The 17,304-nt window shown below is 35.5% G+C and overlaps 1 protein-coding gene across 7 annotated transcripts in view; it reads right to left on the bottom strand.

Annotated features, from left to right (window-relative positions):
- Positions 1–4,785: 4,785 nt before the first annotated feature.
- Positions 4,786–17,304, bottom strand: part of MON2 (MON2 homolog, regulator of endosome-to-Golgi trafficking) — a 65,571-nt gene continuing 53,052 nt past the window's right edge. For 6 of the 7 annotated variants that reach the window (XM_062491967.1, XM_062491969.1, XM_062491968.1 and 3 more), the window contains 5 exons: positions 12,362–12,422; positions 10,952–11,075; positions 9,968–10,175; positions 9,189–9,271; positions 4,786–7,402 (listed from right to left, as the gene is read on the bottom strand). In XM_062491967.1, coding sequence (XP_062347951.1) covers positions 7,239–7,402; positions 9,189–9,271; positions 9,968–10,175; positions 10,952–11,075; positions 12,362–12,422 — 640 coding nt within the window. In that variant the 3' untranslated portion in view covers positions 4,786–7,238. Of the gene's footprint in view, positions 7,403–9,188; positions 9,272–9,967; positions 10,176–10,951; positions 11,076–12,361; positions 12,423–17,304 lie in introns of those variants that run through there. The other variant, XR_009933157.1, reaches the window with a different exon arrangement.

The following is a 17,304-nucleotide window of genomic DNA, read 5'->3' as shown; positions in this document are numbered from 1 at the left end:
TCCATCACAGCAACTTAGATGACCTTTTAGGATGGAACAACTCCACTGCCAGGCCTGCCTATTTTGTCTTCCCTGACTGCAAATGAAAGCCAGGCTAGTTAATCTTGCGGTAGACCTCAAAATTTTAGTTACCTAACTCTCAAAAGAGAAATCCAACTTGTGCATCTCAAAGCAGATGCTCCATACTCCCTTTCCTAAGTTTGATTACAGGAAAAATTATTTCTGTCAAAAGTGACTTCTATTTAATAACAACTTAAATAAAGAAAAAAACATATTTTAAGCCTTATTTTGCATCTACATTCATCTCCTCTAAGAGATTGTTGTTATTGTTGTTTCATTAGCAATTATTTAAATGTTTGTTTGCAATTAAATATAGTCCCACTAAGTCTGGTAACTTTTTAAAACTAGGGAATACATTTTACATAGCTAAGATTATAATGCTTCTTAGATACCAAATGCTTACATTTCATTTGAAAACATCTGAGTACATTTTTTTCATTATTTAACACTTCGATACTTTGACAGGAGCTCTGTTTGGATTCAAAGTACAATAATATAAAAAATGGCATTCAAAATAGTTCTTAGACCGATATCTTTTAAATGTATTGGATACATCCATGAAGTACATTTTGTTAACAAAGAGCACAGAACTGATTGTTTCTGATTGCCACTGCCTTCAGCTTTTAGAGAGAGAAGATTATACCTTCACAGGTCTATCCTGTATATGGAAGAGGAAAAACAACAGAAGGCAGAACTTTTTCAATTCCTAACCCTTTTCCAAGTTTGACCTAGTTGTTTCAATTGAGTTGGTTAAAGTTGGTAAAATAAAGATATTAAACTGCAAGAGCTACTACTATCAGATTAAAGTTTAGCACTTCAAAAACTTGCTTCCCACTCTATAAAGAGGGAGGGCTCATGCTACTCCATTTATCAGTGCAGTGCATTCTCTTTGAGACTCTGGCAACAAAACTGCTTAAAATTTTAAGACAGTATAGTGCATACAGCTCTAACAGATGCTATTAATTTTGTATTTTGAGAGAAAACATTTAATTTAAATAAATCTGTTTTAAGATAAACATGTATCTTTCCTCATTTATTCTAGGGAAGTACTTTGTGTAGACTCTGGAGCTCATTTTAGTGGTAAGGTGGTACTGTAGAATGCAGATGTTCAGTATGTAGGGCTGCAAGTAATAGTCATGATATACTCCAGAAACCAGTTCTTTGTACATGTACATCCCAGCAGTACTGCACACTTAATATTCCTGTCCCCTTCATGTTTTCTCATGACAGAGGTGGATCAAAACCAGACTGCTCTCTCTGTGCTCTCTCTGACCTGATGGCAATCCAGTTTTGGCTGCCATTTTTCTATGGAGCCTCTCAGCCCTGCCCTTCATGACCAGGCATTGATGTGATGGGGGACAGAAGTGTGAGTCTTCTGGCAAGGAAGCAAAAAACATAAACAATTCCTTGGCAACTTTAATTGTTCTAAGTAAGAAATAATTAACATTAAAAACATCAAACTAAGTGATATCAGGCTTCAAGTTTCCAGCTACCACAGCCTCATGAACTTCTGCCGTCTTGAAGCAGCTTCAGCTTCGGAGATACCACTGGAGACTTGTGTCAAATATAAGGCAGATATTTTGTGCACAGAGAACAGCAGGAATGACTCCAGTTTGAAGATCAGGGTCTTCAATAACAAAACTGAAGATGCCAGATCCATGACTTCTAAGGGCTTTCCTTTCTTATTTAATTATTGGTAATCTCTTCTGAAAACAAAACAGACCAAGGGGCCGATGCCTTTGAGTCTGTTGCAATATCACAATATTTTTGATTGAAGAAAAATATGGTAGCTGTACTTAACTCATTCTTTCCATAAGGAACACATATTAGGTGAAAAGAGAACTTATACTGCTGATAAATGAGATTACTTTATAAAGTAAGTTCTTAAGGCAGGCATCTGGATCACCAATGGAAATAAATATGTTAACATGGAGAAAGAAAAGCTTATCAAACTGATAATAAATATAAGCTTATTTGAGAGTTCCTCTAAGCATAGATAATAAAGTAAATCAAGCAATGACTAGCCTCATCTCTTGCTAGTGAAATGCTGTAGTTAGCAGAGTAAACACACAGGTAAATCTTACCCTTTTTATCAACTGTTTCATAACACACAAACTCTTAAATTTAAGGAGCTTAGAAAAAGAAGGATCAGTTTTTAGCATGTTACGCTCTGATAGGACACAAGGAAATCACAAAGATCATCTTAAAAATGCTGAGGTTACTCAGATTAGTTCTTTAAATACCAGGAAGAAATTCTTCAGGCCCAGTCAATTTGACAGCATGTAACCCTTTTCTCTCCTGTTTCACTTTTTCTAGGCAAGCTTCTTCAATCTTTGTCACTCTTATCAATTGTGCAAGAAATAGACTGGGCATAGATTTCTGATGTTTTTGATTAGCCATAACCATAACAAAATAAAAAATTCAACACAAAAATTGCAGCTCTGAATCAAACACCATCACTCTGTGTAAACAGCCATACCCTTTTAGGTAGTCAGCACTTCTGTTAGAACAAACCTTTTACTACTGATGCATATATTCTCTGTTAGCTGACAAGTGTATCTACTTTCATCCCTATCTTTTAACACTCATCTTTGGTGGTATCTGACTTTCTATCCTTCACAGGCCTCCCCTCACTGTTTGAAGTCGAAATTCCTTGTTTAACTGAGCTGGTCTCTTACTACAGCTTGTGTGGCACATACTTTCAGTCATGACCTTCACATCTCTGAGAAACTGTTTTATTTTCTTAGTTCCTCTCTTACTTCAAAGATGTCTTCTGTGGGATCATACTTATCAATTTTCTGTGCCTTCTTCAAGTCCAGTCATTTTCATTTTTGAGGTTCTCCCTCTCCCCCAAGAATTATGAATATTTAATTTCACTTTCTTTCTTACACAAGTTGTCTTAAACCACCCATCCAATACTTTGCTCACTTGCTGCTGCTGTAGTCATTATTGATCCCAGCCATTGGTTCCTAGTGGATGTAATATTGTCTGTCCTAAATTAGACAGCAGTCAGGTATTTTGAATATGACATAAATCTGAACACGACAACTCAGCTATGAACTCTAAAGAGCATCTATTCTCCAAATGAAATCTGTGTTCTACACTGACAATTATTTTTATTGGACTTGTACTTGCCTTGATATACAAAATTTTGTATAGATAGAGTCCCTGCCTCCAAAAGTTACAAGTGAAGCACACACAGAGAAGCACATACAGAAAGCACTGTCAGAAGGTAGGGGTGAAAAATCCAGGGAGAAAGTGTTTTTCTTGGGGAATATAAATATCATATCAATATTTTGCTGATGGTTAAATGGTTTTTCACCTACAGATATTGACAATGTCTGCACTATTCTGAATTCCAAATAAAACCTACACACTAGAGCTGCCTTATTTGGAACTTTCCGACACACCCCACCCTAAGATGTTTTACTGGGCCTGTAGCAGTAGCACTGCTCACAAGGCAGCTGTGCACATTAACTTCTTCTCACACCTGTTGAGCCTCACTTTATTCAGGAGGACTGAAGCTGAAGGTTGCCTACTCATACAGAAAATGAGTAGCTGCAAATGCAAGGCGAACAACTAGTGAAGAGACACAGAACTGAGCTAAAGAGAAAAAGATGAGTAGAAAATGTACTTTCCTCCATTCCCCCCAAGAATGCACATATCTTGTGCTGCTAAATTAATTTCTGTAAAATACACTGGTGACTAGTATTTATGTTTGCCATTGTGAGAAAAAGAAAGGCATTAGCCTCACTAAAAGTATCGTGCCTGAAAAGTTCAAGGCCAGCTATGCTATGCAGCTAGCTATGCAAGATTTGCTCTTTGGCAAGAAGATACAACTCGACCTGGGCAAAAAAATAACCCCATCTGCCACGTACAATGATAAACTACTTAAGTTTCACAGACATACTCTTATTTACTCCTGTAAGTAACTAACAGTGACCATGTGTTTCATGTGGTTTAATGTTCAGTAACATTCCAAAATTCACCAATAAAGCAGGTGGAGAAGCAGGCTCATGTGCAAAGGAACAAAACAGATGTCCATTTAAATAAGCATCTCTGATGATAAGCAAATAACTACTGTAGGTTACTTCTGGGAATAAGACTTTCTGTAAGAACTTCCCAGCTTGAGACATCTGTTCTTTTTTTATAATCAGTTACTATGCAGTCTTAAATCCTCATGTGCATTAAGGCAATGGTCATGGCAGTGAGACACACAAGTTTTCCCAAGTAATCCAAAGTCTTGATATGAACATGCTAATAATCTAATAGTTTTCTCTTTGGATTCCCATCCACATCTTGTTTTAAAAGTTGCAAACAAGAAGGAAAAAGGTGGAGACTGTGGTTACATTTAATAAGCAAATTAATGCTTATCTTCTAACTTCCAGCTGACACATCATTTCCATACAATCAGCCGCACCACTTTTCTAGCTGACTTCAGTGACACACTGCAGACCCCATCCTGAAAATGTCCACAGGTTTTAGTTCTCATGATTAAGCAACCCAACAGACTTGAAATGAACTTGGACATGGATTGACTCAACAGGTAATGTTAAATTAATTCAATTTCTTCTAGAACAAAATTTACCTTGCTAGAAACATGTAAGAATGTGAAATTCAAATATTCAAAAATGCTGCTTGCCTCAAAGAAAGCAAAAAGTACAAATAGAAAAAAGAAATTGATATTTCAAGTTGGAAGAAATATTTGAGTGTTGGAGAAGAAGGTGCAGTAATCATTCTTGTTCACAGACAAAATTAGTCAATGAAAACATTTTCTAAGCTAAGTAGCTTTGTTTTTAGTTTTCCAACTATTTATACAAAATACAAAAAAAAAGCATTTTTAATACAATCAACCTCAGATTGCATGTCCAAAACATGCCTCAAATAGTACAGATATTCATTTTGTAATTAACAGGAAAGGATGGTAAGTTAGCTCATTGGTAGTTTATTTCAAAACCTTTTGAAGATTAATAGTCATAGGTGTAAAGTAGTCTAAAGTGTGAAGAAAGACTCATGCACCCCTTTTTGAATTACAGACAAAGATGGAGATTTGCCTCAGTGGACAAATGCATCTGTATTACCACTGAAAAATCCATTTGAAACTAATTAGAAACAAATTCACCCACAGCTTGAACTGCACACCAATATATTCTAAAACAAATTAATTCCCTTATTTCCTGTCCTACAGTTTGTTTCTTTAATGACCTCGACTTTCACTAATTAGGAGACTAGTCGTCAGGTTTTCACTTTCAGAGTATAGATGATGTTGTTACTTGTATGTAAGATCCAGTTCTGCAGTATAATGGAACTGCTCCTGCAGAGGAGGCATTCTGACATAAATTCTATTAACAAGAAACATTTGTTTCCTTAATGTAAACTGTGTATTCTCTTAAAACTAATCAGGTTTGACAATAAAGTCCCATGCAAGTGTGGTCACAGAAATGTGCAAGGTCTTGAAGCCTCTTTTAATATTTACCATACTTTGAAACAGAAAGCTTTCAAAAAGGACCATAAACTGGAGACTTGTGGGAGCAAGCTGTCCAAAGAACTGCCTGGAAAACATTATTCCTTCAGGGTAACCCTGACCAGTTCATCACACATTCAGCTTGAAGCTTCTACAACTTTTACACCTATTGACATGTACCAATCACTGTTCCTTTAGTGAGGAAAGTGCAAAGCAAACAGATGTAATACCATTTCTTATGCATGACAATCTTTTAATATCTACAAAAGACTTGAAACAAAATCCTAAAAGTAAGCTCTGAAATTCTGAAATCCATAGAAAGGCACCTGTCTTTTTTTTTTTAACATTTGGCCTTTGTGCTTTCACATCACAGATTAAAAATGCGAATACAAGTGAAACATTATTGAAATCAAAATTCATTAAGTAAGAGTTTAAATGCTAGATAACAAACTTTAAAAACAATACTATTAAAAGTGGTTTGCTTCGATTGTGTATTATGTTAAAGTGAAACAAATTCATTTACTTAATGACAAATTTTACTGCATTTCTAACTGAGTAACTATGTTCAAAAATACACTTCTCATGGTTTTTATCAGAAACAGTTTATAATTAAAAGATTAGAACAATTTGTTTGGGTTGAAAAAACATTACAAAACAAAACACTTATAATTATTGAACAAAATATTACAGCCAAGTATTTTAGATATTTGACCTTGCCTTTCCTGGGTCATGATTCAAAGACTGTGATACTTGCCAAGAAGGTCAAAAAAGGCTAACAATTTTTAAATATATTTGTTTTCATTTTAAAGCAAGGCTGCAATTTCAAAAATGGATAGAGGTAAGTAGAACAAACATCTTGAAATAAATTTATTATGAAGTGAGGTATGGTAGTGCTGAAGTGCTACAGTGGATTTCTGCATATTGAAACTTATTTCAGGTCAACTACTCTGAAGTTTGAGATCGGCAGACTGTGACTGCTTGCTTCAATCTTTTGTTATATGACCCCTTCCAGATGTCCAATGGCCACAAAGAAGATACATTCAATTAAGCAGAAACTAACATGATCAGATATGAATGAGCATATCTGGTAATTTTGAAGGCAAACTGTAAGTAAAAATGCAAGCATACAACTTATTCATAATAAATACATTTTCAAGCATTTGACATTATCAATATTGTTTCAAGAATTTAAATAATAAATGCAACTATTTTATACATAATTGTACCATTTATTATACACACAAGTATATCAGTTCCCTTTGTTTACAAAGGCTGGTTACAGATATATGGAATGTTACAGTACCATCTTGCATAAAATTTTAGTACAATTTGTACTTCAAAAAAGGGTGCAAAACACCAGCCTAATAAATCTGACTGAATTGAAATATTTTTAATTACATCATTAACACATACACAACAAGCTGTACATAAGCCCACTTTTCAATCACCACTTCAAGATACTGTAGCAAGTACATTAGATTATAAATGATTCCAACTAGTCAGTTAAATTTATTAAAGGTTTGCACTGCTACTCACTCTGGAACCTTTGAGATAAAGCCTGTATTCATGACTTACTGAGCTCTTGTTAGTACAGTTAAGAGGCAGGCAGCACTGGTTGCCAAAGTACTAGTCACAAGAGATTTCCTCAGAGAAACTTCACCCAGGAGCAAACATTTTTGGATATTCCCTTCAAGAATAAAAAAGTTTTATGGGGTCAAGACTCTCCATTCTGTACCTTGGCTGCTGGTGGATGCATGAAGTCCTTAAAAGGAACCAGTGCCTCCTTCAAAGCAGAGCACACTTCTGAGGATGAGCAGGTGATACATTCTACTAAAGTCGGGTACAAGGCAATAACTTGTGCCCATGTGCTAGAATCAACTGCAGGGAAGAAAAGAACAGACTGAATTACCACTGTCCAAATACTGAAAACAGATTCTTTTCCAATGCCTCTGAGTAATGGTAGATTCACAGTGTGCCTAAACACAGGTCCTTAGTGATATACAGACACTCTGGCATCCATGCAGGGCACTCAGATATGGGCCAGCATTTCTGCAGGACAAACATTTGTGTTCCTACATATGAGTCATTCACCATGACTTTGGGATGAAGAATGGACAAATTTAAGATAATACTGCTATTCAATCTGTAATACACATGCATTTTCTGCCTGCTTTTCTCAGCTATTGACAGAAAATTGAACTGGATGCACATCTCACTTTTGCAGAATTGTCAGCAATGAGACTTTCTATTGATTTCAGTTAATTTCAGATTACAAGAGCTATAGAAAGCAAAGGTAGAAACACTGGACAATGACAAAAATTATTCATGGTGAAGTTTTACTAGTCCAAAAAGTAAAATTAAACATTGTAGCATGATTCTTATTATAATGTAACTTCCTTGCTTATTTCTGTTTTAGCTCTGCTTTCAAAAGAGAACCCCCTGGCTTCAGACAACATTAGTAATTTAAGTAAAATTATTACAAGGTAGAAGAACTCGGAGTGAAACAATTCAGTCATTTGTCCAGTGGTTCTCTTTCTAAGAAAGGGTGTGGGAGGTTTGGCAAACATTGCTGCATATGGATCAGGAGAAGTATGTCTCCCATTGCAGGAAGAGGGATGTGGGGAACAGTCCAGCTGATTTGGCTTCTCTACCCCTTCAAGAGGAAGACCCACCAAAGTAGCACTTCAGTTAGCTTCAGGTTAGCCAAAAGTTTTTATGCATCCTATGCATAGCTCTGCCTGCAAATTTTTGCCATGAACCTTGGAAACCACATCATCATAACCTTCCCTGCCTGCTCAGTGATGATGCTAATGAGGCACTGCCTCTTTCAAGAATCCCACTTTGTTTATTTGTTTGTTTGCTTCAGGATTAAAAAGGTGGGTTTTTTCCCTGCTTCTCCTAATACTAAAAGCAGGGAGGTAGAGGGAAATGTCATATACATAGTTCCGTCAGAATTTCAGAGCCAGTGGATTTAACCAACACTCATGATTAAGTTTCCTTCCAAGAACTCTCCATGCATACCAGAGGTGAAGCTTACAGGGGAACAGGATAGGTGATAATAAATTAAGTTGAGGTCTTTCATTTGATTCAATCCTTTTAATACATCTGTCAACCATTTACTCGGGCATCAATGAGCTAAGCTCAATGCAGGGGACAGAGGAAAATAGAGCAGGAAGAGAAGGAAAGCAAGACCACGAGTGTAAGTATCTACCAACCTATCTGTGCATTTAACTTGTACACCCCTTTAACTGCAGACTGCACCTATGTGAACATGATCCATAGCAACCTAAAGAGGTATCATTAGAAGGAAAAAAGGATCTAGTCAGGCTTATTTTTAAGAATTCCATTAATATTTTATGGCATGGGGTTTTTTCTTTGTTTTCAGAAGATGCTAAGCTTTAGCTAATAAAGGTCACCATAAAATGAAGTTTTCTCTTTTATTAAACATATCTTAGGTCCTTATACTTTTATAGTTGTACTGGAAAAACTTTGTGGGGTTTCTTTCTGCCTCCTACATATACAAAGAGTTACAGAATACTGACTCTTACAGAGTACACTTTTCTTTCAAATTTCTGGGAAGACTACTAAAGGAAATAATAAAGACATCTTTTGGGCAGATATAATGTTACCTTGTTTAGAACCATATTATTTAACAATAACTTACCATTTTCAGGTTGAGTCTTTTTAAGTGAATCTATGAGAGTACTGACAGCTTTTAAAACAAATATGATTTCTGTTACTTGCTGCCTACAAATGAAAAAATGCAAACAGTCAACTACTCATTTTTGTTTCAAGAATGTAAGTTTTACAGAAAAGGTTTCCCACATTATTACTGTTGTCTCAGCTAGGACAGCCAAGTTCGATACTGGAAACAGGAACACCATACAAATCTCAATCTGAAAACAAAGTATGTGATAAGGCTAACATAAAGAGAATCAATTTCCACAGTCATGATCAAAACCTTCAAAAGTGAAGTGAATTTCAAGTAAGTTCCCATTTTAAAGAATTTCTTAGTTTTTCAGTCTACTTTCTCCATTTCAAGAACAATTACTTGAGTAATTATTCACAATATTGCTGTTTGGATGTTTTCTTTTTGAGGAGATTCTACTCACCTCTCAATTTAGAAACTACACATAGCTCTATTGGGCATAAAAGGAAAGCAGATTTCAGAAATATATTGCTAGAGATATCAGAAACATTGTTTCAGTAACTGAAAGCTTGTAACAGCACAGAATATGACCACTGTTATTTAAAGGTTTTTAAAAAAATATTTGGTACCACCATTTTCTTTGAAGTATCTTCCCCATAAACATTTCCCTGCCTTTAAAATTTCATTCTCTCCCACCCCCTTCATTTTTTTCATGACTAAGTGATATTTTGAATGCAAACTTCTCAAAAAGTCCTGGTAATACCTTTATTTTCTAAAGACAACAACACACTTACCGTGGAAGAGGACATTTGCCACTCAATCTCTCATCTTCTATGTAGCGATGCAATACATCCTGTGACCTTTTCAAGAGCACAGAAAGTGCCATTCTAGAGATGTAGCCTTCTTGAGGAGTTGTGACTTTATTACTGAATGAAAACTGGAGCAGTGTTTCAAAACACACTTTAGAAAACTCCTCTCTCATTCGAATATCTATTTCGGCTTCTGTCAAAGTAAAATGATTAATTTCAATTGTGCAGTGTGCATGATGCTGCATTTCAGTGCACTTACTATACACTGAGAAAATGTTATCACTCCTCTAGTATTAAAAAATATTAACAGTGATAAGAACAAACATTAAGAATATGTTCTAAGAAAAAATGACTGTGCAGAAATCACAGCAGTTCTGAACATAAGAGATTAATTATGCCACATCCTCAGTAACATGTCACATACCTGACACTGCTTTAATTATAAAATACATTAAATCATCTAAAAACTCAATCCTATGCCATAAATACTCATACTTGGTACTGTATAATTTAGGTATTTTTCTATGTAATGGCTCATGTCCACTTTCTTAATCTTTCCAAAAACCCCTACAAAAGTGTTTTCTTAAAGGCAGAGAAGGTCTCTGGCTAGGTACGCCGTATAGCTACATTAAGATCATTCAGGTTTTAAGAATAGAATGTCTGTCTTACAAGTGCCTGAAATGATTATTAGAACTGGCACAAAGGAAAATAAACTATGTAGAAGGTAACACAAATACAATATTATATATGATACTGTCCAAGCAATAAGGAAGCAATTTTTTAAAAACTGCAAGGAAAGCTTGGCAACTTCCACAAAATATAATTAATAAAAAAAAGTTGGATATCAAACAGTGTATACTGACTATATGCCAGGGAACTTCAAGTCTTTACCATAATAAGTACACTCAAAATTTTAATTATTTTCTAGTAGATTTAAACACTGTAAGTTTTGTCATTCAGGTACCATACCTGTAAAGGAGGATGACTGAGAATGTATTGAGCCTTTATTGAGCATAGTCATTATCTGACCAACAAATTCCTTAGGAATAAAATTAGCATATGGCAGTATCTCTGTGCTGATAAGCTGCACCACCTAAAATAAATTAGATAAATTTATATTGGTTTTAAAATATTAAAACTGCAAATCTAGTGTGAAGAAACATTTAGTAAGATAGAAAGGCCTAATTAGACTTTGCAAAATCTTCTATTGCTAGCATTTAAAATGTGCAAGTATGTCCAAAAGTGTGGTATTGCATGGGACATTAAACTTGAAATAAAAACCTTTCCCCAGGAACTTTTGCCAGAGCTTATGATCAGATTTCAAGTGACATTTGAAGTATAATTCTTCAAGTCGAATTTATGGTTTCGAAAAGAGAAGATCTAACATTAGGATTCTCTCCCTCCCTCCACGCCAATTCAATACCCTCTCTATGACATTAACACACATACCCATTCTTAACAATGTCACATCTGCAAAGCAAAACAAGTGTGTTAATTACCTAAACAAGCTTAAGGCAAAACAAATTAACAGAAATGCTCTCTATCCTTGTTTTGATGCTCTCATTCAGGAACAAAATGGGTTTAGATCTCCATAAATTAATGCATCAGATTTGAGAGTTCTGCTCCCTGAAGGCAGAACCACTCCCACTTTTCATCCAGATATTTTTGTGTCCCAGCCACCCCTCTGGAAAGATGACAGGTAATGAAACCACAGATATTGCCATGTCTTCTCTGCAACTCCTTTTGCTTTGTACCCCTAATCTCTGTTCTGCCACATTTTTCTGTCCTGGAGCAAAAGAAGTCCCTCCTCACTTCAGGTATCATCTTCTGTTTTTCTTCGGCCTTATGCAACCAAACATTGTCTTTACAGTTACAGCGATCTCTGTGCTGCACAAACTACATGTAATTTCTTCATTTATGCCAAAGCTTCTCAGTATAGAGAACACATCTTAAGGGCAACAATGTCTAAGAAAAAACTAATTTTTGCTGACCTCTCCCTCAACACAGAGGGCACTCATTTCAGGTTTAACTGTCAGCTTTTTCTGTGGTCTTCAATTATCAGTGTAAATAATGAGCAATAACATAATAAATAAGGATTACATAATAAATTAGAGGCAGAAACACATTCTGGTTTAGCCAGTCTATACTGTTTTGAAGTTGAGATGACAAGAAGTAGTTTTTGGCATCCCATTTCCCTTCCTATTTTGTGCATCACCCTGAAGCAGCTGAATTCTGGACCTATGAATTTTCTGTCTTGTTTTCAAAGATGAAAAAGTAATTAAAGGGTAACTTCTCAAGAAATTATTTCAGAACAAAGTCCAACTTGTGAATGTCACTAACTTGTTAATTTCAACAGTATATTTGTTATAGGCTCCTTACCTCAACATCAATACTCTCATTCTTCTGAAATTCTTGAATTGAGAGATTATCAGGAGGTGTACTAAAAATAAACATACTGTGTTATACTTTAAGTTTACAACATGTGTAAGGAGATAAGTATGGGAAAGTGCATTACATTTACAGTTATTACATGCAGCAAGTTGGTACTATTATATAGTAATGATTAATGATAACAAGGTCAGGTTGGATGTGGGCTTTGAGCAACCTAGTCTTTTCACTCACCATGCAAGAAAAATACTTTTGAGTTTCAATGGCACATCTTAAAGTTTTTTTGAATTTTACATTTTCTTCTACCTTAATGAAACATTTTTCATTAATGGGATATTACCCTGTCCTTTTACCCTGCTAACTGAAATGATATATTTGTTCTCATTCCTAATGAATTTTAATAAAAGAAAACCCCATGTTATTAACAATAGTTTTGAAGAAATTTAGAACTTTCTGGAGTTGTTCTTCCATTATAAATATATATTATATATATATATATATATATATGCATGAATTTATTTTCAGATTAAATGTCCAGAAGCAACTCAACAGACCCTGAGGTGGGTAGTTCAGACCTAACCACATGCTCACAGTCAAAGGCAGCTGCCCAAGATATGACTGTGGACTTGTGCCAATCTTGTCCTCATAAGGGTACTCATCTGGGCCTGTCTGCTCCACCCATTGCCAATTTTAATGAAAGTTTAGTAACTTTGAAGGTTTTGAAATCTCATTCAAATCTGATTAGTTTAGCTGACAGATGTTTTATTTTGCGTGATTTTTTCCTTCCAGTGCTCCTTGTACATTGCTGACAAAGACAACTAAGATTTTTTCTGAGATAGGCTTTTTTTAACCCCCATCTTCTGAATACATAGCGTAACACACCAGAAGATCAGTCCTCACACCATCAGCTAATTTTCAGTTTTGAAAATTAGGAATGCATTATGTATGCGCCAATGTTTCTGCTTGAAAAATAAATGAATCTCTGCTCCTCAAAGTGATTTTATGCAGATAAAGTCTAGATCACTATTTATGAAATGGACATGTGTTACACGTATGACTAGAAAATAAGAAATTATTGTATATATTACTGCGTTGTGTATTAGGCAATCAGGAAGTCTGGAATTTTATGGTGAAAACATAGGCTAAAATAAAATATTAAGTAGCTGTTCAGTCAGTACCTTTTCTAGCACAGAGTTGTTAAGTATGCAAAACATTTAAACAGTAATGTGAGCTATTATGATGTACAGAAATGCAAGTCATGTTGAAATACATGGGAAGATTTCAGTCTGACACTTCCTAATTTATGACTCACTTTCTGAGCTGAGGTTTACTTAAAGATGTGCTAAAGCTTTTCTGCCCAGTCATCCATATCTGATCCACCTCATCTACTACAGATTATGGTAGATATTTGTTCATATAGCAAATTATTCCCAAGTAAATAGGTTTTTGTCTATATGGATACATCTATCTAGGGGCCAAATGCTTTGCTGCTCTGGCACAACATATCCAAACTGTACTGGAGGGTCAAGAGTGTGATGCAGCAACTTTCCGCAGTTCAGAGCTCCCAGCTCCTGCCCACTGAACAGGGAGGGCTTCAGAGCCAAGAGCACAAAGACCTAACAACCACTTGGAGTCCTGCTGTGCACAGCACTCTGTTCAGAAGCATCTTCTGGGAAAGTATTGATTTAATTCCCTCATGTGAGCATAAACTTCCGCTTTAATAAATGATACACACACACACACACAAACACACACACACAGACACACACACACATTTGGTGAATTTTATTGTAGATAATGGCTTGACATGCTTCTATGAAAGCCTCTGGGAAAGAAGCATTTGAAATAATAAACAGACCAGCTTCTTACTCGAAAACAATTTTGCGTAAATTGAATTATATTAAATGTATTAATTTTAAATGTCATCCTGATTTATGACAAAAATCAAGATTTTTGAGTCTCCTAAGCTGTAGTTTGCTTTAATTTTTTTTTAAAGATGAAACTTCTGTCTTAGAAGTTGTTAATTCTCTATGATAGTAACATTTTCCTGTTTCATTTACCTGGGCTCTCTTGGCAATATTTGAAATTTCATGTTGTACAAAGCTGCAGAGATGATTTCTGCTGTGCTTTGTACTTTTTAAACATCAGTGAGTATCCTCTCTCATTTAGCACCATAGCTGGCTTGAAATTCTGTTCCTATGCAAAAGACAGAGGTGGGACCATGCTGAGGAGGTTCACTATTTTAAATATAGCTATTCACAGAGCTTTAATTTAAGGGTTCAAATTACAGAGACCTCTTGTCTAATCCATGCCAACTCAGTTTCGCTGCCAGAAGCAATATTAGGCTATCTACATATACGGTTTCTAGGATCATGGTGACTAGAAGAGTTATGAGTTAGACTAGAAAAATGTTTGAACTATTGGTTAAAAATTAGAACTTTAGTGAAATAACTTCATTTTTCTACCCAATTCTCAGCCATGTAAAAACTTGAAGAGCATGCTTACAAAAATAAGACGACGTGCACTTGCATATTTTAGTGAAGACTAAAGGAAAAAAAACTAATCAAATCTGTTATGCAGTGTTGCTAGGACTGCCTGCATTAAGGCTTTTGTGAGTCTTACAGAGATGCAGATGTTTCACATTTAGAACCATCCCAGCACTGCTAAGTCAGGCTTGGAGAATAAAGGTTTTAAGAGGAGGTACAAAAGGAAGCCATTTACCTAGCTTTGCATAAAGCCTGGACAGAGAACAGCACAGAACATCTTGAACACTTAATAGTGGAAACTGTGGAGTATGAAAATGTATAAGACTGAAGGAAGAAAAGGAAGGGGATTTTGTGATATAAGATTCCAGTTTCATTGAAACAAAGAGCTTAGAAAAAAATTACAGAACGCCAACATAAGAAAGTGAATTTTCAGTTCTAACCATATTCAGGTCTAAATATATATATCTAACTATTCCTGTCACAAGGGGTGACATGTTACAGAATGCTAAAAATCCACATAATGCAGTAAAGGGGTTACTCTGTCTCACTGTCAAGCCTCTTGGGTAGTCAACTGAACTTCATTTCCCAAATTCTTTGTGCTTCAGGACCTTTTCAATCCATGCTGGTCTTACCAGGACTTGTACACTCCTGCACCTAACTTAATAACCTTGCTGACCTGCATGACATATTTGCAAGCTGAAAAGACACCAGAGATGACCTGACTCACAGCTACAGTAAAGCCACTTGGTCAGGTTCAGCCAGGTTACTAAAACCAATTCAAGTTTACAAGTCAGAAATCTAACTAAAGGCACTCTCCTCTTCTCAGCTGTGACTTGGTTAATCGATATTGGTGATATGAACAAAAATCCAAGTAGTAATAGAAGTTGTAAAAAACACAGCTTATTGGTAATATAAATTAATCAAGAAACACACCAAAAACAGTTCTATACCACCTGGCTGGCCTTAAATAAATGATTAATATGGATAGTTGGGAAGTACATTCTCACTGCCTTCCCCTGCAACCTGAAGGATGACATGCACATCCACTCAGGAATAAATTTTAGCTGTTACTTTCAAAACAGTGAATAGATTCTCTCAAATTACCCTGGAATAAGGCACCACTGTGACTAACATATGTTTTCTATTAGAATTACCAAAAATATTGAAAGAACACGCTAAATTTGAAAATTCTGAATTCAATTTCTTTTCAAGTGGAACAACTACAAAATTAAGAGACTAAGTAAACTGCAATTTATAAACCACTAGGAGACACAATTTAGCAAATTTCAAACCAAAAAGGACAGGTTGCCCTACTTGCCAAGGGTAGTCTCATAGCATCTTGCACAGAGTGCAGAAAAATTTTAGCAAAGGAAATCAGAAGAGAATGATCTCAAGGTGGAGAACTTCCACAGCTATCTCTAGAGCCCTCCTTGCATCACAGTGAGAGAGGTATGCTTCAGTAGCAATACGGGGAGGAGGAGAACAAAAAGGATGAAGGAGAAATGACTGCTATTACTAATTGTCCTGACTACTGGCATGTGGAAGATGTACTCCCTTTCCAGCTTTAATGGTTTTTTTAGGAGCACAAGGCACAGGCTGATAGAGAGAACAGAAAGGTTATCTATCTATCTATCTATCTATCTATCTATCCATCCATCCATCCATCCATCCATCCATCCATCCTAAAAATACCAAGGGACAGGGCTCTAACTGCATGTAGGAGAACCATACACTTGGAAGGCAAACTGTTATTTAGAAAAAAGATTAGGGAGGTAAAAAAAACAACCACAGACATTCTTTAGCCACACAAAATAAAACCACATAAGCAAAATTAATCTACTTACAAGAAGTCTGGAAAGCATAATGATAGGGGCCATTAATTATACTAACAGGTCAAATTATCTTGCTGCAGCCATGTGGTTCTATATTATACTGGCCTATTTTTGGTGCCTTAAATTAATTTGAACCTTGAAGTTTCTAAGTGAAAAAAAAATTCCTACACTTTTCTAAGGACACCTTTAATTAGGATGAAAAGAAATTCTCTAAAACACATTTTGTATGTTAAATTATAGCATACACTCTGGTTGCTAAAGAAGCAAAACTAGACTTAAGTCAAGACACAAATCATAAGGCATCATAAATATTCATATAAGTACTATTTTTATTCTACCTCCAGAGAATATTTGCCCATGTATGACAAATGACGAAAGGTATTAGAATTAACATAAAGAGTAATAGTTTATAGCAAGCAACACGTTAAGATGAAATGTCTATGTTTGAAATAATATTCAAGTAAAGTGTAAATCATTCACTGTAAATTAAAAAAAAAAACAGACAACATATTTGGCCAAAAAGGTCATGCAGATGATAGTGGATTATCCTGAATTACACTGAAGAGCTGTGATAATTTTACTTCCCTAGATTTATGAACAATTAATACCAAAAACC

Source organism: Cinclus cinclus, chromosome 4 (genome assembly GCF_963662255.1).
Source record: "Cinclus cinclus chromosome 4, bCinCin1.1, whole genome shotgun sequence".
NCBI classification, from domain to species: Eukaryota; Metazoa; Chordata; class Aves; order Passeriformes; family Cinclidae; genus Cinclus; species Cinclus cinclus.
This window is presented reverse-complemented; position numbering and strand designations above follow the sequence as displayed.